This window comes from Acipenser ruthenus, chromosome 45 (assembly GCF_902713425.1).
Source record: "Acipenser ruthenus chromosome 45, fAciRut3.2 maternal haplotype, whole genome shotgun sequence".
Classification (NCBI taxonomy): Eukaryota; Metazoa; Chordata; class Actinopteri; order Acipenseriformes; family Acipenseridae; genus Acipenser; species Acipenser ruthenus.
In genome coordinates this window covers 8,478,913-8,501,268 of record NC_081233.1, presented here as the reverse complement: position 1 = coordinate 8,501,268, position 22,356 = coordinate 8,478,913, and the positions used below count along the sequence as shown (strand labels likewise).

Here is a 22,356-nt window from a genome sequence, read left to right as displayed (position 1 = left end):
CCAGATGTAACGAGGGAAGCGTTTCCCAGTGTCTTCACTTTTATAAATAACCACATTCAAAATGTTCCCATTGACTGTTAAAGAGCGGCATCAGGTTTTACAATTGATGTGATGTCATAAATACTTTAAAAAGGCAGGGGAGTATGGAAACAGTACACAGCTTGACCTAGCAGCCAAAAAACAAAACTGCTTCAGCATCTGCGGGTAACAGAGAAACCGGACTCCCGATTGCATTGGTATTTCTCATTCATTTTTGTGAGCTGTTATACATTAGAAGACCAGCAGGTGGAGTTGGTGTACAGTGTGAGCATGGTTACTTCTGTTAAGTTATTGAAGGCGGGGCTGCTGGGAGGAACAGGCTTGTTGACTAGACTTTCACGTCTAGGTTAAAATGTAGCTCACGTGAAATCAGTCTGGAGGTCTCTGCTTCCTGCAGTGGAATAAGTCCACCTCACAATCCAAGCCAAGCACAGCTAGACAGGTTGTTTTAACCTTGGAAATAAGAGAAACACAATCATAAACTGAAAAAGGCAATACCATTTTTTTTTTATTGGGGCTTAAAAAAAAAAAAAAGTTGGAAAATAAGTTTTCAAAGTATAGAAAAAAGTGTATAAACTTTGTGCCCTTAAGTGAATAAATATGTGAAGTATTTATTCTACAGAGAGAGGGCACACTGAGGGGAATCTTATGTTTGTTGCTATTTGACTGTTTGATGTGGGTTTTACTGAGCTAATGCAGATGGTTCCTCCCCTCGTTGCTTTTGCAATGGAAAAGCTGGTACATCTCTAGTTTTTAATGTTTTCTAAAAAAAGCCACAAACACTGCCCTCTTACCCCCCCTCCTCACCCCCACAAACATGTACATAAACACACAGAGACTGCCCAATCCCAGCCGCACAGGGGCCCTGAAGAGAGGCTGACTCTGTGCTGACACAGATTCAGGACCGTTCAGCCTGTCACATCCTGAGAGCACTCTCTCTGCCTCTCCGTCTCTTACATTCTCACACACACAGACACTTCCTCCTGCCCCCATGGCTGAGTTTGTGAGAGTTCGCAAGAAACACCTACAGGCTCCGATCAAAAGGTAAGTCAGCGAGCGAGAGGAGTTCTGTCCAGGACTGCTCTTGCCTCTTTCACTTTCTTTCTCTCTCTCTGCTGAGTTCATAAAGGAGTAGAACTGCTGGGTGTGCCTGTCTTCTCTCCAGCAGGACAGCAGACTCTGAGATCCTGCCCTCCAGCAGTTCATTGAGTCCCCCTCAGTCTTGTAGTTTGTTTCTTTCTAACTCATTTATGAGTCTGTACTCTCATTGCAAACCTGGCATCATAGCGTTTAACTTTGAAGTTTGTTTGTCATTTGTCAAACGTCGGCTTAGATCACTCCAAAAAAAAAAGCCTTTGCTTTTGCTTATTATTTTAACCCAATGTTTTCACTCGGGTTATGTTGAGTCATGCTGTTCTTTAAAAATATTTTCTGTGAACATTTTGCGCAGGGAGAACATTGTTCAGGGTAACAGTTTAGAAGTTGTGCAACAAGACTTATTTTTAGGCTTTGGAATGAGCTTAAAACCAGAACTGTAAAAATATGACCTCCCTTTTAATCTTATTTTTTCATGTTTTTGATTATTATACGATATCCGTGACTCTGATTGGACCTCCTAGATGCACCACAGTTTCTCCAGGTGATAAACGACCTCACGTCAGCGTTGATACAAACCATAGGCCAGCTTACATGCTAACATTCACATTTTCTGATACAGAAAAGACGTAGACGTGACCACTTTCTCAGAAACATACAAAACCCACAGCTCAGCTCTATTTACATAATTAAACACATTATTTATCTAAGTCTGGATTGTAAACAAGCGTTAACATTTTTGGTCAAAACATCTGTTTACCAGACTGAGCCGAATTATTTTACAATGAGCGTTAAAGTCATGTATATTTCCTCAGAAGATTATTTCCTGCTTCAGGCAGCGATGCAACAACAGTAGCCTGGCTTGAGCGTGATAGGATTCTCAGTCATGGAAAAACAAAAGTTAATGATGCGTTGCTGCTGCTCCCCCATAAGCAAAGGCAACGGGCCGTGATAGTGTTAAATTGCATCGCTTGGAGGCAGCAAGAAAGAAGTGAAAGCTGAACACACACGGAGCAGCACATTGCTTCAGCTCCTTCCTTTAGCGGTGTGTGCCTTCAAGAACAATCCCCATGATACCTGCAGTGTGGGGCAGCACTGATGGGGTCCCGGGGACCCATCTTAAACACCCTGGGTGTTTGCAAACAAAACTGTCCATGCCTTCGCCTGGGCATGTTTCTGTCATCCCACTCAGCCCCGACACACAAGCCTCATATACATCCAGCATTTAGAGTCAATATCTGGGACAGCACATCAAATAATAAGCAGCAGGGAAAAGGGGGCAGCTTTCTTGAAGTTGCTTAGTTTCTTTATTTCTTCCAGTTTATGCTGATGTTAAACGTTTTGTAAAGCATTTGTCTGGGGCAGTTTAAGCAGTGTCTGGGGCAGGTTAAAGCAGCTTTCTTTTAAGTTGCAGAGCTAACAGTACAAGCAAGTCTGTTTCTTTTTTCAAGTATGCAAACAAGGAAAGTCCCCCCATTGCAATGATTCGAATGGCAGTGCCGTAAGTTGTACTCAACAGCCCCCCCCCCCCCCCCCCCGTAGGTTCCTCTTTCTTTAAAATGCTCTTGCTTGCAGGTTACGCATCATGATGAAACAGCTGGACAAGGCAGAGGTGGACTTCGAAGACATGAAGAAGAATCTGGAATACACAGCTTCTCTGCTAGAGGCAGTTTACATTGATGAGAACAGGTAACTGCTGTCACCTGGTGGATAAACATGGAAATTATCCCAATTTAGAGGGAAGCAGTTTCCATGTTCTGAAGTGTATATGGGAGGTTCAAAGAGTAACAAGGAAGTGCACATCTATGGCCAAAAAGTTTTGCATGGCGTAGAATTTTAGGACTGAGACATCCATTTAAAAAAAAAAACTACATGAACATAATTTTGACATCATGTAGTCAAAGAAACTACAGAATGATATTGCAAAAGTCTATTGGAAGCCATAATAGTATTCACGTTAGATTTCAAAATGTCAAATTTTTACATTTTTGTCTGTTTTTTGCAAGGTATATGCAAAACTACAAAGTGGTATGTGATTCGATATGTTAACGTAATACTATTCAGCAGGTTTCATTCGACTTTATGAAGCAAAATTAGTTCATTCTATAGGGTGATGGAAAACTTTTGGCCAGAGCTGTATCTGCTGCTCACTGTCCAGGATTCGAACAGTCTCTAAGATGTGTGATTGCAATGAAAGCTGACACACGCAACCTGGTTTGCTCTTCACAGGCAGATCCTGGATATCGAAGATGACCTGCAGCAGCTCAGATCAGACACAGTCCACTCGGAGGTGCGTGATTGGCTGTCCTCCACCTTTACCCACAAGGCCCTTTCCCCTGGCAAGCGGTCCGACGAGAAGCGCACATTCCGCAGCATTGTTCACGTGGTGCAGGCTGGCATCTTCGTGGAGAGGTGAGACTAATCCACCCCGAAAAAAAACCTGCCCGTCAGAGAGACACAAGGGAGGCTGAGCTAGGGATGCCTTCCACATACTGGCCTAAGAGGATGAGCTGTAGCCCCCACTGCAACTTTATCTTTGGGGTAACACTTGGAATCTAGTAAAAGTTACTATAAATATATATATATACACACGCACGCAATAAAATTCCCATTAGAAAATATCCAATTTTGTACTCTAATTCGCACCCACCCAGTCAAGTTTCTCAGTCAGAAATCTACGATGAATCAATGGGTTGTCTCTTTGTTTGTGCTTTTTCCATCAGCGTTGTCTCCACTTCTTTCTATTCTAATTGCACTTGTCTCATTTTGTTTCAGAATGTTTAAGAAAGCCTACTCTGCTGCCATTCCCAACCAGTCATCTGCTGTGCTTCACTGCCTGAGGGTAATGAAACTAGTGACTCTTGCAAACCAGCAAGGAATATATGCTAAAGGGTTTCAGGTGATAAAGGGGATTGAGAATCGTAGCAGACAGGTGTTACTGTGTAGGATTTTATTATTGCTAATACTATGCTTATTATTATTGGGAACGCAATTTGACCGTCAGCTGTGCATGTGGTAACGGGGCGCATATATAAGGATGAGAACAGCTTATCCACAGAATGGTTACTGGGGAGACCTGTATTTCAGAACGTGGACCGGTGGAACTTCGACATGTTTGCACTGAACTCGGCCTGCAGGGAGCGCTCTCTGAGGACCGTGGTCATCGAGCTCCTCACCCGATACGAGCTCAACAGCCACTTCAAGGTGACCTTTTCCGTTCCTCCGTTGATTTCAGCTGTAAATGACGAAGTGCGTCTCGTTATTCAAAATGCAGCGTCTTCTTTTTTGACAGATTCCAATCGCGTTCCTAATCTCCTTCCTCGATGCTCTGGAGAGCGGATACAACAAGCACCGGAACCCGTATCACAGCCAGGTCCACGCGGCCGACATCACTCAGACTGTCCACTGCCTCCTGCTGCGCACAGGCTTAGTGGTACCTGTCACTGTCCCTCTCCGAGGGGAGGGGAGGGGTGGGGGGCATGTTTAAAAGTTTAGCATCACCTAGAATTTTAGGATCGAGACAAATTACTTATATAGTAACATTTAGATATTTTATTTACCATCATGTAATCAAATAAACTACAAAATGATATCGCAAAAGTCTACCGGAAGCCATAACAGGAGTACAGTATTTCATGTTAGATTTCGAAATGTCACATTTTTCAATTTGTCAGTTTTTAGTTAAGTATATGGCAAACTACAAAGCGGTATGTGATTCAATATGTTAACGTAACATTATTCAGCAGGTTTCATTTCATGCAAAACTTTTGGCTATAGCTGTACCTTAACAGCTTCAAAGAAGCCTGACAGCTGGTCTGTGACTCTCCTGCAGAACTGGCTGAGCGAGCTGGAGATCCTTGCAGCGCTCTTTGCAGCTGCGATCCACGACTTTGAGCACACCGGCACCACCAACCCCTTCCACGTGCAGACCAGGTAAGGGACCCCGGCTCTCCCCTCTCTCTGAGCTACATGTATGGGACAGCTACTCGAACTGCTCCAAATACCAGCGGCTGCCACTCTAAACCAGCCGACAGCTAGACATTCTCAACGTGCCTTTCACATAAACATGCTTTTCAGAAAGCGTATTTTTAGATCAGTGGGATTTTTTTTTTTTTTTTTTTTTTGGAAAGAAAACAAGAAATAAAATCAATTCTCTGTAGAGCTCAAGGTGAATGGGGTCCTAGATTTGGCTGATGTAGTTGCTCTTTGCCCAGCAAGCACAGACTACATGTTTTGATTAATATACAAATTCTGTACATAACACCAGAGCAAAACTTGGGGATTACATTGTGAATTGCATGTAGTAATAGCAATCGACAGAAACCACAGCAAGGCACGACAAAAGCATGGCACAGTACAGGAGAGCATGATGAAGCAGAAGGAATTCCCAGAACACAGTTCTATATGATTTTCTTCTGGCCCGGCAACATGTTTTTCTTTCTCCCAAAGAAAGCTTTCATAAACAGCAAGGCAAGGCTGACCCCTTTCACCTCCCATTCCTGGGAAATGAAACAGAGGCTTCAAGGGAGAGGAAGCGTCCCAAGTCCACAAGTCCATTCCTCCTGTCTGATTCTTCAATACTGTTTCTGTCAAGGTCCGATTACGCGATGATCTATAACGACCGCTCTGTGCTGGAAAGTCACCACGTGAGCGCTGCGTTTCGGCTCATGCAGGACGATGAGAGGAACATCTTCATCAACCTCTCCCGGGAGGAATGGAGGTAAGAGGCAGCAGTGAGTCCTGTACAGAAACGCACCACTCAGTCCCAAATCTGCTCAAACACTTTTGTTTATTCACTTTGTGACCACAGGGCCAGCACAGGTATATCTCAATAGGAGGTCCCAGTGGTTAAAGAAAATGGCTTGATAGTGCAAGCACTTATACAGAGAAACCATAATAACTTGAAAAGGCGCAGCTATGGATACACTTAGATATTTTGTATTTAACACCAGCATATGACCTTTTGATATTAGTTGAAACAGTGAGTGTGCCGTGCACTGTATGCTAATGTCTCGCTGGTTTGTGTTTAGTTGTGGGTGTGTGCGTGTGTTTTTAGTCTGTGCCGCTCACACAGATAGCTGTGATTTCAGTCTCACACACAATGCTGCCTGCCTGTGTCTGCAGGGAGCTGCGGAGTCTCGTCATCGAGATGGTTCTGGCAACGGACATGTCGACCCACCTCATGCAGGTCAAGTCCATGAAGACCTGTCTGCAGCAGCTGGACAGGTAAGAGGCAGGACACTGTGCTCTCCTGCGCTACAGCTAGCCCCCACTCGCCCCCCCCCCCCCCGGCCTGACCCGCAGTCTGCTCTGTCCCTCCCCAGGATTGACAAGCCCAAGGCCCTGTCCCTGCTGCTGCACACTGCAGATATCAGCCACCCCACCAAGCCCTGGGCTCTACATGCTCGCTGGACCAAGGCCCTGATGGAGGAGTTCTTCAGGCAGGTAATCCCTTGGATTACAACTAGCTATGCAGCTCATGTGCAAACAAGATAGGGTCATCTCAGATAGTAAGCAGTTACACTGAAAAAACAGAATCATAGTACAGGAAAACATGTATCTTTGTGAACTCCAATAAACCAACGTTATCTTTTGTCAGTCAAATTGTAGAGTGCCTAAACAGATTTTTTTCGTCTGTTGCATCTTCCCAGATATAATAGATTTAGTTACATTGTTTACCATCAGGAGTTTAAGGATGATTTAATTGCGCAGCAGATTCCCCAGTTAGATGATGAGCTGATAACATCTCTTCAGCCAAAGAAGCAGGCACGGTCATTTAAGAGTACCGTTACCACAATGAAAAACAGTAATGTAGCGCGAGTTTTGTAATGAAAAAAACCAAAAGTTTATTTCTCAGACTGACCATTTTAAGAAATGTGAAAGCAAAATGCACAAAAATGCTTGGAAATGTCACAAGGAAGTGTACTGCCGAGAAGAAAAAAAACTAAAAAAAAAAAAATAGGTAAAAGCCTAAAACCATTACCATTTTTTTAGGGAGACAAGGAGGCAGAATTGGGGCTCCCTTTCTCTCCTCTCTGTGACCGCAAGACCACGCTGGTAGCCCAGTCCCAGATTGGTAAGTGAGCAGGGTTCGAATACTTAAAGAAAAAGGAGGACATCGCGGTTACCTTTGAGAGTACAGAAATCTCAAGTACAACATGAAACCACAATCATCTTTTTCACTATTCTTAGAAATATAAGTTAAGTTATGCCAACAGAAAAACATTAATAACAGAATAAATAAGGCGCGTGTTAGAACGTTGTTTTTCTTCAAATCAGAAAAATAAATTAAACATGAATTTACTTTACACCTAGATAGATAAGATGACAAATGTCGAATTGAAGCTCTCAATTACTTAATCAAACCCTTAATTTAACTAATAATGTGCTTAATTAGACCTTTGTAATTGTTCTCAGCTCCTAAAAAGTTGCAGATTGTATAGTTAACTTGAAATCTCCAACTTTAAAAACAATTAAAAAGGTCTAATTAAGCTAATGAATAGTTCAATTAAGGGTTCAGTTAGGTAATTGACAGCTCAGCTGGAATGAAAACCAGCAGACACAGGGGGGTCCCTCAGGACCAGGGTTGGGAAACCCTGCTTCAGGCAATGTCAACTAATTTCCTGTGCCACCGGTGTTACTGCCTTTGTTTGACTCGTTTTATCGTTACCTTTGTGTGCTGCACCAGGGTTCATTGATTTCATCGTGGAGCCCACCTTCTCTCTGCTGACGGACATGGCTGAGAAGATCGTGATCCCGCTGGTTCAGGAAAACCCGTCACCGCCCGACTCCTGCAAAAGGCTCAGGTAAACCCTGCCTCGCTACTGGCGAATGTAGTATTTTTTACAAGTGTTTTTCTTTGTAAAAGTACTTGTGCTAAAACTGCAGGATTTTTTAAATCTAAATTAAAGGTGGCATATAAGATGGCACATTAAATAGTAATACATTATAGATATATATTATTAGACTTAAATAAAGTCAGTGTAGTTGACTATTTGTTTAATCACAGTCCCTTTACAAATGTATGTTAAACATACAGAAACGTAGGAAAGTTGGCTCTCTTGAGCAAAATATATAATTTGAAAAAGGAAAACTGCTGTGTACCAAAAGGTGCAAAATCAAAAGAAAAAGTTATGAATAATTCATAAAATAAAATAAATTATATCAGGACATTTCGGACTACAAGTCCTTCTTCAGCTGGATGGAAAAAGCATATATATATATGTGTATGTGTGTGTGTACCGGTACCTTATGTACCATTTCAGTAACACTGTACCAGAAGCTGTCTAAACACAAAAACAGTCCGTTTAAACTATTAAAATCAAACTTTGTGTGCGCAGTTTCTTGTGGAGAGAGAGCTCTCGGGGTCTGGAGTGGAATCAAGCACACATCACAGCCGAGCTGCGCAATTTCCGCTCCACCTGGACCCGGTACACGCAGCAGAACAAACTGAAGTGGAAGGAGCGAGCTGCCAACAGTACGTCATCACTCACACACACACACACACCGCTTCGGGTCAGAGACTTCAATGAACTTCCTCATTCATTTCACAGAAAGAGCTGTAATGTCAAATGTCCAACAGGTGGCATGAGCGCACAAGTGCAAATAGCGATAAGGATCATGCAAGTGCCTTTTTACTGTTTTCTAAAGAGAATAGTTTTTGATGGTATTATTATTATTAGAGGGAAAATGTGTTGAATCTGGAATTGGAGGTTATTAACTTTGTAACAGCCCTCCTTGTATGTCCCTCTCCCCACTCCCTACCACCCCACAGAATCTGCAGACCAGTGCTCCATTAAGGAGCTGTCTTCGGGTGAAGAGGACTTCTCGGAGGAGAACGCAGTGGAGCTCCGTCACAAGGACTAGCGTCCTGGTCGGGGCAGCCCGGTGCCTGGCGTGGGTGTCGTGGCAAATTCCGCCACCCTGCCCACAGGCGCCAATCTCTACTGTAAGGTGTTGGGGACAAAACGTGTGGCAATATAGGACAAATTCTTAGAAACACAGATGGCGAGTATCGAAACAGTAACAGCGATAAGAAATGTTTTTAATGTGTATTTTAACTATAAACTATTCTGCTTCAGAAACGCTATGCTTGATCGCATTGTTACTTGACAAATTAGGGTCATTATATGTCTGATCTGAAACAGAATTCCTTTTCCAGTTCAGGCAGATTGATGTCACCCCGAATGTCTTGGTGTGTGTGACAAACTGCTATGGAGTTCAGTCTGCTTTGTGTCATACTGCTGCGCAGCCAGGACTTCAGTCGTCATAGGCTGCTAAAACTGAGTTCTGCTTGGGCCAAAGATGCTGGCGAAACGAGAAGCAAACGTAAAAGTTGTTCAACTTGTGGGAAAAGTCTTGTAGACATCTATTAAGATTTTCCAGCAGCGCTAAAACTGGCATAGCCATGTGCAATCCCAAGAGTACTGTTCCCATTCGAAATCTTACAAGTAAGCCGTTGGCAGGAGAAGCTGTTTCTTATCTCATCCGCTCAGCTAGACTGTACCTCTGGGTATTGTGTTAAAACAAACTTCACATCTGCAGGACGCGTTAGCCATCTCGCTGGTCATAGCGGCCTGATTGAGTGAAACGTTGTACTTTCACTGCAAGCAACAGGGGCCGCATTCACAAAGCTGACTTAAGTCTAAGACTGGTCACAAGCCTTCAATTTGAACTTAAGTCTTATTCACGAACAAGTCTTAATGTGATTTTGGTTTTAAGTATGTGCTTAACTTTAAGACTACCTTGGAGGAGGCATTTTTGTAGACAGGGGAAAACCTTTTGGTAGTTTTTAACGAGACTGAACTGAGAAGTCGATACCGTTTTGGGAGACAGTCAGTTGAAACGCTAACTTATATTTTAGAGACCTTTCTCCCCCAACCAACAGAAGCATGCAATTTCAGCTTTGTTGCAGGTAAAAAAAACAAAAAAAAAAAAAAAAAACATACATTACTTTCTTTACAATCACTCGAACTTATTTAAATAAATGAAATTGTCAATAGTTTTTTCTTTTAAACAAAACAGTACAAATTGTTAACTATAAAAACATACAAAAATGTTGGCAGTACAATTAAAAAGAATCTACCAAATTGTTTTATGCTGCAAGCTAGCACAGAACCAAAACATTGTTGTAGTCAATAAAAAATAAACAGTACCAAAAAAAACCGCTTATTTCTGGTTAAAAATGCTTTGATTAATTTGAATACATTTTTTCTCTGTAAATAGTTTTTTTTTTTTAAATATAAATTAGTGAGATTGCCTCATCACTGTGAAATAATTCAACATATCACTATTTATAAATTTTAAAATATAATAACGACGTGTCATTAACATAACATATTAAATCCTATTTTACAATGTATTAGTTTGACATTACTGTATATATTTACAGTATATGATTATATTTCGTACTTTATAATCCCAGTGAAGGAGCCAAACTGACAGTTTTCTGTCAGGCAGCGCGAGCAGTTTGAGCGGGAGATAGTGAAGATAGGTCGCGCGAGGACAGAAACACGGTCTAAATTAAACTCGCTTTGTGAAGGTCATAACATAGCCTTTTTTTGGTCTTAATCTTAAATCAGCTTTGTGAATACGCTGCGAGTAAACACAAAGAAAAAATGATGTAGCCTAAAAAATCGTTTTTATAAATCGAAATATAAAATTGACAAAATGGTAATATGCCAGTAGGCATCGATATTAGATCGTTATATTTTATTGAAAAAAAAATAAATCCTACCTCACTAACTTCTGGCAATATTTCACTGCTACCATCTAGTTATTCCACCCTTTTTTTTCAGGTGGTTTCCTAAAAAAAAAAAAAAAAAAAAAGAAAGAAAATCCACTTTCAAAATCAAAACCGTTACTGAACGCAATGGCAGCAAACAATGTATTTAAGCAACGATGCGATTCACGTCAACTGGGCCAGTTCATTGTGTAAAATAAGAAGGGGTGGAGAATCTGGTGCGTTCGTCCCAAGAAAACAAGTTACCTATATTTTTAAAAAAAGTATTCTGAATCATGAAACCCTTTAACAATTTTATTTTTTGAAATATAGGTAACTTGTTTTCTTGGGACGAACGCAGCAGATTTATACACGTACTGCCCCCCACCCCCCCATGGGAAGAGTGGAGGGGACGAAATTTGCCATGACATGGAGCTCCCCCTGCCGGCAGTCAGCAGTCCTCCCACACAGAGCTACAGCCGGAGGACAGCCTGCACCCGGACACGACTCAACCCTAAGCAAACACAGACAGGAGGAGCTGTGAATGTTTTTATTTTTATTTTTATTTTAACTGGCAATGTTGTATTATTATTATTATCAGGTCCGTAACCAGCAATAAAAAAAAGTCACCGAGACACTTACCCGTTTACACCACTGCCGTATGGTGTCGCTGTAGTCTGAAATGACAGTAACAGATTTTAACGAGCACATAGGCTATAGATATCAGCGGGACTTTTAATGCATGCATATAACGACGGATGAAATGCATTTTATTTTGCGGCAAAGCCCTCGTAGCCTGGAACCAGCTCCCCAGTAATGTTGTTGAAGCTGACACCCTGGGATCCTTCAAGAAGCTGCTTGATGAGATTCTGGGATCAATCAGACACACAACCAAACGAGCAAGATGGGCTGAATGACCTCCTCTCGTTTGTAAACTTTCTTATGTTCTTATAGCTGGCTGCGGCCTTGATTATTATTATTATTGCTATTGTTATTTATAAGTAAAAATACTTTTTATGGGGTCGTGGTGTTTTGCATTTTTTGTTGTTGCATTTTCTTTTCCAGTTTGAGGGGTGCCCTAAAAAAAAAAATCTGCTCATCAGCGGGTCAGAGTCACAGCAGATAACAGCATTTCATTCCTTTTAACAGAACGTGTTTGATCCTATTGCAATACCATACCTCTCCACCAGAGAGCAGTAAACCTTAATTAATGACGTATACTGCATGCCTACCAGTTTGGTTCAGGGGTGGCTCTTCGGTTTACGTTCTCGAATTCAGCTGGTAGGCTGTGGTTTTAAGTGACGTCACCTGTTAAATACTTGTGTTTCTGGGTTCATCAGATGCCACAACAAACACCTCACATTGTCTTCCGGTGTTACGTAATTTTTATTAAACTTTTCAAGAAAATATGCATAAAATAAATCACAAAATCTTACATTTAAGTTATTCTACATTACAAACATGTTTCAAATGTTTCAACCCAAGATAGCTTTCCTACAGTTGCTTAGGCGTAAAGATCGTGTTCGGGAGGGAGGGGGGGAGTATTACGCTTTGCTGGACAGTGTTGATGCCCCATCTTCAATTGCATGGTGGCTCTCAAGTTTTTCCTTTGTCCTGTTTGTAGCTGTGTTCAGCCGTCGAGAGTCTGATCATCATGCAATACATTGCACGGCATTATTATGATTGTCTGATTAATACAGTTCAGCTTCATCATAGAAAAAAAAAAACAGTAAAAACTAAGAGATGGGTCTCTACTTTTACAAATATTACATTCCATCCCGGTATCTTAAAATAAGATCAATATTTTATTTCATTTTTATTTTTTTGATCCTACTTTAGTTTATATTCACATGACACCCAACACACAATGAAATGTATATAAATGCATACAGTGTGCTCCTTTAATATTTCTTAGTAGAGTTACAAGTGTTCAAAAAGCAATTACGCCCCCTGCCTTTCATACGAAAGAATGAACGAGGACGCTTTATAGCATCAGGTATTCTTACGCACTCTTTAACGTAAAACTAACAATACCGTCTTGCGTGCGTTTTGTCATGCGCAAATAATTGTTCATTTATGGAAATAAAACGTTCAGTTCAAGGCTAAAGTCGTACCAAACGACATTCAGTCACGTAACGTCTTGTAATCAAAAGAAAGAACAAAACGACATCGCTGAAGTCTACCGAAATCCATAACACTGGCGCAGTATGTCGTGTTAGATTTCAATGTCACGTTTTGCAATGTGTTATTTTTCATAAAGTATATGGAAAACTTCAAAGGTTTGTAATCCGATACGTTAACATTATTCAGCTGGTTTCATTCGACATTATGGTGTATTGGTCTTTGGGCAAGTCGATCGGTCCCCTTATTAAAAAAAGTGAAATGCGGGGGAGAATCAGACTAGCCGTGTTTGTCTTTTTTTTTTTTAATATTGAACGCATCATGCTTAGAGGAACGCTGGCTCCGTGTTCAACGGGACAGTTTGAGACAGTTCAGTCTTTTCAACTCGCAGCCCAATGCATTCTGGGAAGCGTAGTCCTGCTTCTCTCAAAGGTAAGGATGGTACCTGAGACAGGTAAAGCGGCGTACCAGAATGCATTGGGTTGCGAGTTGAAAAGCCTGAACTGTCCTGCTGAACCCGGAGCCACATGGTCACCTTAACTATTAATAATCTATCTATATATATATATATAAATCTTTAGTTTCACCCATATGAACATATATATATATATATATATATATATATATATATATATATATATATATATATATATATATATATATTCTGTAGCACCACGTCTTGCAGTTACAGTTTATTTAAACTGCAGTGTAACCCGCTTTCACGTTGGCTCTTTTGAATGGAGGTCTTTTCGATATTATTGCTCAAGGATGTATAAACATCTTCACGACACGGTCCCAAATCTGAGCCACGTATACACGATGGCGCTATTAGTTTACTGGGATTCTAATGGGATAGGATACATACTGTAGCTCACTGTGCCCCTAGTGGACGGATGCTGTAATGTTACAGTTTTAAACAGAATTTCAAAGTTTAATAGGGGATTTGTGTGGATTTCACTATTCCTGCTACAGGATTGGGGTGTAAAACATTCTTTAACTCAATTGTTGTTTTGTTTTAGTCTACAGTCAGAATGCTGCTGCTCTGCAAAAAGGAAGTCTATTTCTCTTGTGTGCTTGTTTTTTTCTCCTCCCCCGGGAACAATGCGTCGTCTGCATTGGTTCCTCCTGCCAATACAAACACATAGATCAGTTCATTCTTTATATATATATATATATATATATATATATATATATATATATATATATATATATATATATATATATATAGCATACTGCAAACAGATAATTCTCCTCAATTAATAAAAAATAATAAAGAAACAGAGTCACATGGTCTGCCCTAAGGAACATGCTTTACAATTAAAGCATTCCATAAACAAATTTGAGTTTAATTTAGCACTCTTGAGAGTTGGCATATGAAGAGCACTGGGGACTCGAGCCTTCAGCTTCCCCACAATATATCACGGTGCGTTCACGGAGATCCTTGGCTAAACTGGTCAGATTCTGCACAGATTCTGCGCAGAGTGATCTCTGTGGATGCACCCTCAGTCTCTATGCACTGAGCAGTGAGGATTCAGTACCGGGTGCAGATTATGCGCAGAGTGATCTCTGTGGACGCACCCTCAGTCTCTATGCACTGTGCAGTGAGGATTAAGTACCGGGTGCAGATTGCTGTGCTGCCGTTGCTTCTCTTGCCACTCCCCCCTCCTCTTTCAGAGCACCGCTCTGTGGCTCAGTCGTGACGCTGGCCTCTGATTCGCCGCCCGGAGCTGCACAAGATAAACAACGGATCAGGCCGGGATGAAGCTGGACATTCCCAGCAACAGCATTCGGATCATTTTCACTTCTCTACTGAATATTGTGCAGCTGGATGATGTGCATTTTAAACTCATGGAACATGCTCATCTCAGGTGATTCTAAGTCACTTAGAACACTACACTTTTATAAATAAGTTTCTTATATTTTTTAATTCAGCCTGTTTGCATTTTCAGATGATATTCTCAGGTGAAACTATAAAGAAAGCTGATGCCTCCTTCAAAAGGACAGTGTAGCTTCTTAGAATTCGACCTCGGAATGCTGATCTTTCAGAATTCCGAGGCTCCGGGTAACATTCTACTGTCACTCACTTTCGAGCCGGCTCTGGAGTTTTTCAAAGGCTTCAGAACTCCAAACCCCATCATCCTCTGGGAGGTCGGTGCTGCCATGGCAACAGTCTGGGCTGGGCCGGTCGGACAGGCAGTCCAGGCTCTCCGAGGAGCACTCGTCAGCTCCGCCCCCTCCGTGCTGCTGCTGCTGCTGCTGCTTATAGAGGTGGTGTTCTACCAAGAACTGCAGCTCTGAGGAGAGAGGGGGAGAGGCAGAGAGGGGGAGAGAGGGAGGAAGAGGGGTTGCAATGCAGTCCTTTTTCTAACACACCAATTTAATGCAAATAAAGAACCAGTAGAGCATTCTTTATTAGACCAGGTCAGTCAACAGCAGGCTGCCCTATCCGAGACCACTGCCTCACTATGGAACGAGAACGCTAGTCTCTGTTTCCATGGCGATACCGTACCTTTCATGGTGGGGGTACCGCGAGCCCCCTTCCTCCGTTGCCGGGGGGAGTTCATCAGGGCTGCCTGCAAGACAATGGCAGAGAAGGGGTGAGGAGTGAGGGGGACCCCCGACAGAGAGAAGCAGGCGTGTCACACTGTACTGTACCTCCTGCTCTTCAGAAAGGATTCTGCTTTCTGAGTGTGAAACTGATTACCAGAAACAAGGCAGGCAGAGAGGGAGGGAGGCAGACAGGCAGAGAGGGAGGGAGGGAGGGAGGGAGGGAGGGAGAGAGGCAGAGAAGGAGGGAGGGAGGGAGGGAGGCAGGGAGACAGAAACCCATCTTACCTTGTATAGCTGATTTGGAATTCTGTCTTCATCTATTTCTAAAAAAAAAAAAAAAAAAAAAAAAAAAAGTCAAATGATTAAGGTTTGGGTCAGTCCTGTGCGTGTTGGTTTTTGCAGCACTGTGGGGGTCCCCTATACTCCAGACCCTCTCGGTCTCCGGCAGCTTTGGGGTTAATCCAGCACCGTCCTGACAGCTGTGCCTGGCTGGGTTCACTCCCTCCTCATCTAATCTCTGGGGTCAACACCGTGTTCTCCTCAGGGCTGTCCAGTAAGTTATTGACCGATCTGTTATTTGCACAAGATCAATCAGTAACCACACAGCTTAACCCTTCAGTGCTGGCTGGAAATGAAGGACTATTCTGCATTTAATCATTTAGCAGATGATTTCATCCAAAGAGACTTGCACAGACTAGGGGGTGAACTAAGCATCGACAACTCAGAAAGCTGACGTGGGCATGGAATATTGTCTATAATAATTCAAACCTGAGATATGTATTTTACTATGATGTATATTTGGGCTCCTCTCTGATAATTGGTAGACAAATCCTCGTTTGTTTTTTTTTTGAGCTGAATGTTTTTGACGCACGGCTTCTTTACTTTTCTGGGACAGTGCTGTTGCTAAGCAACCTAAAACCTCCCGAGACACCCAAGCGTGCCCTCTCTCTTGATGAAGCGCTCTGGATTCTAGGGGCTGGCAGACAGGGCTGCTGCTGCAACTCCCAGCACCACAGTCGCTGTTAACCCCTTCAAATGCATTCAGACAGCTGCACAATTAGGAGCATCATGTGCTGCATGTTACATTACAAAAACGCTGCAGGAGGAATCAGGGAGTCGGCCTGCAGATATGCAGAATCAACCTGCAACATCATCACTAAATGGTCCAGTGGTTAAAGAAAGGGGCTTGTTACCAGGAGGTTCAATCCCAGCCACCGACTCCCTGTGTGCGACCCTGAGCAAGTCACTTCACCTCCTTGTGCTCCGTCCTTCGGATGAGACGTAAAACAAACGAGGTCCTATTGGAAGTGACTCTGCAGCAGCAGCAGTTGTGATGCATAGTTAGCGTCTGCTAAATGACCAAATAACTGACCTGCCATGGCATTGTCAGCTCTGGCACCATGCTAAATGAAGGGACATTGCAGAAGGTAAATACTGCAGTTATTAAAGAACTCTATTACTTTAAAAGGTATATACTGAGATTTTATGTATATATTCAAATATATTCAAGCTGAAGATCTATTCATGCGTTTCATATTTTATTTATTCTAAAATACTATTATCTTGAAATATTCTGCATGCCCTGTAAGAATTCTTGTCATGTGAAGTGCATGGTAAAGCACAGCACCATTAAAGGGGAATTGTGCACGAAAGAGAAGGCAGATGCTGGATGTTGTTAATTAAGGGACATGTTGTTTTAGCTGCGAATCACACATTCGCTAAAAACCCCGTGCACTTCATTAGCTGTGAATCAGTCACCTCATTGTAAAACAACGTCAAGGGAGCCGCTGCTTAGTCTGACAGAAGGATCATTTCCTGGAAGCGAAGGCAGTACAGCTGGGCCAGGCCGCCCACAAGGGAGCCAGCCCTGTGCGCTCAGCCACGGGGAAGTAATGGCAATTATATCGATGGCTGTTAATGGATCAGTAATTAAGAGTATCACGCTTCAAACGCTGTGGCACTGAGCCAGTGTGGGTAAAGCAGGGCTATTAACCAGCCATGCAAGCCCTCCAGCCCCACAGCCGGCACGCTGTGTTAAGAAGCAGGATTAAACTGTGGGTCCCTGCAAGAGGACTTGTGTGCAAGCTGGATTTGGCTACACCTTGGAAACTGTGCTGCCTTAAATACTAATTTGTGCTATTCCCAGTCTGACACACTTCCTATATTTAGATTTACTCCATAATTCATGAAAGTGGAAGAATTTGAATCTTCCCACAAGCTGAGACATCATAAAATCAGATACACCCTGGCAGGATTAAAACAGATTTATAGGACTTCATATTAATTGTAAGATGACCTGGAAGTTCAACGGGCTTACCTGGGGAGGACTGGTCACTGGACATCACCAGAGTGGCTGGAGTGGGTCGCCTCCTCCTGATCTGAAGAGACAGAAGGAGAATTTACTTTTATTTTATTGAATCCATATTTTGTAACCTTGCACCATTTTTGTTTAATCTGGGAAAACAATAGGCTTGTTGTAACAACCTCAATGCAACACAGCTAGAAGGTAGATCAGATCTGTTCAAAGGCATGCACACCAGCATTTTGAAATCCAAGAATAATGGCGACCGCATACGCATCAGTGCTGTGTCCTGTGTTGTTAACGGTGATGTATGAACCACAACACCACCTACTGGCTGAAACTGGAACCACAGCTGATGCGGTCAGGTCATTTCTATAGACACTGTATGCAGTGCTGACTATTATTATTATTATTATTATTATTATTTATTAGTAATTATTATTTATTTGGCAGACGGCTTTATCCAAGGCGCACAGGCGTTGCAGGGCAGTACAGGGTTACAATGCAAGATTAATATATAATACAGTATAGTTTACAGTGCAAATAATAATATTACTGAAATACAATATGAACTAGGATTCAGCAAGTTAATTTTACCACAAGATCTACAGTGGCATAATGCGAGCGTGTGTACATGACAAGCTGTGTCTTTTTAATGCAGTTACTGGGATGACAATGGCGAGCTATTTCTGTACCAGCTTGGCAGAAAAAACAGAACGCATGATGTGAAGATTGAGCACAGTACGCAGGTACGGCCGGCAGGTGGCTCTGTTTCTTCCACTCGCTGCACCAGATTCCACTCTGTTTCCCTGCAGCACAGCATGCCAGGGGGGGGGGGGCGGAAGTCTGTGCCGCCTCCCTCACCTCTGTCGCCTCAATGCAGTTCAAATCCATTCAGATTTGTACCCATTTCCCCCCTGTGCATTCCCTATACATTTCAGCGAGGATAGGATTCGTTAGGACGTGCCCTTAATCTTACAGCGGTCAATGTACCGGTACACAGGCTCTCTCAGCAGCTCACCCAGGACCCTGCGTTTAATTTGCACACCCTACCCTGTAAGCTGGAGCATTATTTAGATTTTTTTTTATAAATAGAAAAGGTCTGGTGCTAAAAAGGGTTGAACGGAATGAGAAACGTGACCAGTTATATCAAGGCAACAACCCTGGCTGTGTATTGAAAATACCTCCCCCCCACCTCCCACCTCCCACCTCCCACCACACGCACATGTAGACTCATTGCTTTTGAGATTGTGAAAGGCAGTACATTCTCCTGTGGACTGTTGAACTCTGGGTTTAGGGTTTGGAAAGAGAAACTTTTGACCTTCAAGATAAATAATTTAGCAAGTCTTTCGCTGGAATTAACCAGCTGCCAAATACAGAGGTTTGGAGTTAATCTGAAACTATCTCACCTACACCTAATGTAGGCAGCAGTGTGGGGTAGTGGTTAGGGCTCTGGACTCTTGACCGGAGGGTCGTGGGTTCAATCCCTGGTAGGGGACACTGCTGCTGTACCCTTGAGCAAGGTACTTTACCTAGATTGCTCCAGTAAAAAACCCAACTGTATAAATGGGTAATTGTATGTAAAAATAATGTGATATCTTGTAACAGTTGTAAGTCGCCCTGGATAAGGGCGTCTGCTAATAAATAAATAATAATAATAATAATAATAATAATAATACAGAGAGAGACGAATAGCCCTCCCAAAATACACCAAGAAGCACCACGGATAAATACTTCAAAACAGTGCTTACTAGCTACAAATGAAACCACAGCAACATTTACTTCAATACTTTCCTGTCTTAAATTATTTTATTATATGCATCAGTTGGTTAAACTGGCAACAGGAATCTGTAACGCTGCTTAAATTGAAATCAATCAATTAAAATAATATTGGTGACATCACTGATGTTTGTTCGTACTGATCACGTTTAGTTTATTTGGGTGAAAGGGATCCTTTGGTTTCGTGCTAAATGTACACGTGCAAGGCTGTGGAATGTTACACTACAGTATGTAGAAATGTAATTAAAAATCGAGTGGTTTTATGTAACAAGAGAAGGAAATCTAATTAAAGAGAGGATTGGGAGCCTGTTTTAATAAGCTTACCCCCCCACCCCCTCCTGTTAAGCCTCCTCGTGCCTAGCGAAAGCTACGGCAAATGAAGAATGTCCATAAATGGCGCGATTCAAACCAGGTGGTCACCTGAACCTTTTACCCATTTCAGAATTTCTTTCGTACACGAATTCCCAGAACTTGGGAATGGCTTCAAACTGTTTTTTTTTTAGATCGTAAGCAGGTACAGTTTAGCGTGTTGGTCCCGGTTGCATGATAGATGTCTGTAATCTAACGCTCAGATTGCACGTCTCAAATGCTGCTGGATACTCGCAGGTCTGGGGCCGCTGTGCGCCAGGCTCTGCTTTCTTACTGTCTGGATCACACTGAGGCAGTGAAGTCATGTAGCTGGACACAAACTCTGCTGCTGCCACCCAGCTGAACAAACTCATCACAGCTTTCGGGCTGGTGGCTTCGCTTATGTTTAATTTATTTATTTATTTATTTTTTTAAAATCGTGTTTCAATCTTCAGTCTGAATGATTTTGATTTGATGAACACAATGTTAAACAGCAAAGTGCAAACCAAACTCAAGAAGCACCAACAGAACTGAGCCGCTGTGTGCTCTCATTGACTTGGTGGGTTTCCCGAGAACATTAATAGACAGGGTTTGTGACCAGTCTCTGCTTCCCATCAGGACAGGGGGGCTCCCATCTATCTTTCTGTGCTCCACAGACAAGCAAGGACAGGGTTAGCGGAGGGTCTGTCATATACACAGCCAGATTAACAGATAAAATCATCCAACATCAACGATCTCTCAGAGTTCTTCTGCGTTTTGTTGTTTGATATTTCCTGAAAGCTTCCATCAGGATGTAGGCCGGGTGATTTGAATCCATCCCTACCAACATTAGATATCTCAAGCAAACCCTGCCCCCAAATGCCTGCGGTTTATAAAAACGAGAGCCGGGATTTCGTTTAACAGATACTCGCTCTCCAGTGGTTGATTTCTTAAATGCGATGTTGTGTCTTTTAATACAGAGCCACCCACACAGCTTGACGAAATGAAAAACAAAATGCCCTGAACCAATTCAGTTTGCAAGGCATATTTTTAAAATCTGCATTGGATCCATGGGTCTGTTTTGTGGCCATTTGACGGGGGAGTTGAGATCCTACCTTTTGGTTTAAAAAAAATAATTAAAAACCAACAAGCACATCTATTGTCAATCAGGGATAAGGTGTGGCTTGCCCTTGTGTGGAGGCTGCATTCTGCTGTTTTATTTTTTTAAATGTCCTCTCAAGGTTAAAACCCTTTCTGGAGAAGCATAATACGCTGTAATGCAGTAACAGCATCAGGGGAGAGGCAGTGCCCTGCATGATCCGCGGTGACGGTGCTGGAAGAGGGTTGCTGTTGCTGGCAGGTTTGCTCCGAATGGGTTTCCCAGAACAGCAGTGTAGTGTCCCAGTGACTTTGAAAATCCACCTGGAACTGGAGTTTTAGGTTTAGCCAAGGATAGCAGAATCTCATTTGTTTGCCCAGACTGAGAAAGACAATTCTTCAGATCTACACAGAAAAGCCCAGGTTGATGGGACTGACGTCTTTCACAGACGTCACAGCGTTACAACGTTACAGAACCCATAACGTAGTATTCAGAATGCAATCTGAAACCTCAGCACAGAGTGAAGCCAAGGAGCAGATATTCAACACAGCTTTCAATATCTGGGCATGATAAATCCCTGCTTTAGAAACACCTACAAAATACATTCCCTGCTTTAGAAACACCTACAAAATATATTCTCTAATACATCAGCGCTACGCAAGGACACAAGCGCTTAGCCTTACACAGCAACACACACTGGAAGAAATGCACACACACTGTCTCACACACATATTTCCTCACAGAAAACCCCCTCTGGTTCCCTATCACAGTAATCCACTCTCTCACACACACACACACACACTCTCTCTATCTCAGGACTCACCTGTTCAGCTGCCTCAGGGTCTAGGTGTGAGTCTAGCAGAGGCATAGTGAACTGGATCTTCCTCGGGCTGCCTGTCTCCATGATGGTTCTGCCCTTTGTGTAACTCAGCTGTTCGGGGGGGAGGGGGGGGCACAGTGTCCGAACAGTGTCTGTCTGCCTCTCTCTGTCTGCCACCACACTCCTTTGTTCTCTTCACAGTGTCAGTCAGTGGAGTCAGGTAATTCCCAGCCACGTTTCTCAGCTCCCTCTCTCTCTCAGTGTTGAGTGTGTCGCTGTTCCTGCAGTCACCCCCACCCCCTCGTTCTCTCTCTCTCTCTCTCTCGCTCTCCCTCTCTCACTCCCTCTCCATTGGTTAACTGAAGATCTAATACTGCAATCCCAGCACAAAAGAAATTCAGTACATTTACAATAAAATGCATATACTTCATGATGTTGTATTGCATTCATATCTATCTATAGATAGATAGATAGATAGATAGATAGTAAGCAATAATTAATAT

General features: G+C 42.6%; 2 protein-coding genes across 2 annotated transcripts; one reads left to right on the top strand and one right to left on the bottom strand.

Moving 5' to 3' along the window:
- Positions 1–904: 904 nt before the first annotated feature.
- LOC117401038 (dual specificity calcium/calmodulin-dependent 3',5'-cyclic nucleotide phosphodiesterase 1B-like) lies at positions 905–10,991 on the top strand. The gene is made up of 14 exons (XM_034001436.3): positions 905–1,083; positions 2,710–2,823; positions 3,364–3,546; positions 3,910–3,976; positions 4,222–4,338; positions 4,427–4,567; positions 4,967–5,067; positions 5,729–5,854; positions 6,259–6,360; positions 6,459–6,579; positions 7,129–7,210; positions 7,823–7,940; positions 8,475–8,611; positions 8,909–10,991. Exons 1-14 carry the CDS (start codon positions 1,031–1,033, stop codon positions 8,998–9,000), a joined length of 1,554 nt encoding a protein of 517 aa, XP_033857327.3. The 5' UTR covers positions 905–1,030; the 3' UTR covers positions 9,001–10,991.
- Positions 10,992–13,253: 2,262 nt separating this feature from the next.
- LOC131720918 (protein phosphatase 1 regulatory subunit 1A-like) lies at positions 13,254–22,129 on the bottom strand. The gene is made up of 7 exons (XM_059013401.1): positions 21,857–22,129; positions 17,844–17,904; positions 15,812–15,849; positions 15,486–15,549; positions 15,061–15,270; positions 14,593–14,703; positions 13,254–14,101 (listed from the first exon to the last, which is right to left on the bottom strand). The coding sequence occupies exons 1-7, from the start codon at positions 21,935–21,937 to the stop codon at positions 14,034–14,036; spliced, it is 633 nt and encodes a 210-aa protein (XP_058869384.1). The 5' UTR covers positions 21,938–22,129; the 3' UTR covers positions 13,254–14,033.
- Positions 22,130–22,356: the final 227 nt, after the last annotated feature.

Bases quoted from the DNA above. Each gene is read 5' to 3' on its own strand.
- LOC131720918 (XM_059013401.1), bottom strand. From the start codon at position 21,937: ATGGAGACAGGCAGCCCGAGGAAGATCCAGTTCACTATGCCTCTGCTA. The intron at 17,905-21,856 runs GTGAGTCCTGAG...CTGTCTCTTCAG, and splicing joins ACCCTGAGGCAGCTGAACAG to ATCAGGAGGAGGCGACCCAC. The intron at 15,850-17,843 runs GTAAGCCCGTTG...TTTTTTTTTTAG, and splicing joins CAGTGACCAGTCCTCCCCAG to AAATAGATGAAGACAGAATT.
- LOC117401038 (XM_034001436.3), top strand. From the start codon at position 1,031: ATGGCTGAGTTTGTGAGAGTTCGCAAGAAACACCTACAGGCTCCGATC. The intron at 6,580-7,128 runs GTAATCCCTTGG...CCATTTTTTTAG, and splicing joins TGGAGGAGTTCTTCAGGCAG to GGAGACAAGGAGGCAGAATT. The intron at 7,941-8,474 runs GTAAACCCTGCC...TTGTGTGCGCAG, and splicing joins GACTCCTGCAAAAGGCTCAG to TTTCTTGTGGAGAGAGAGCT.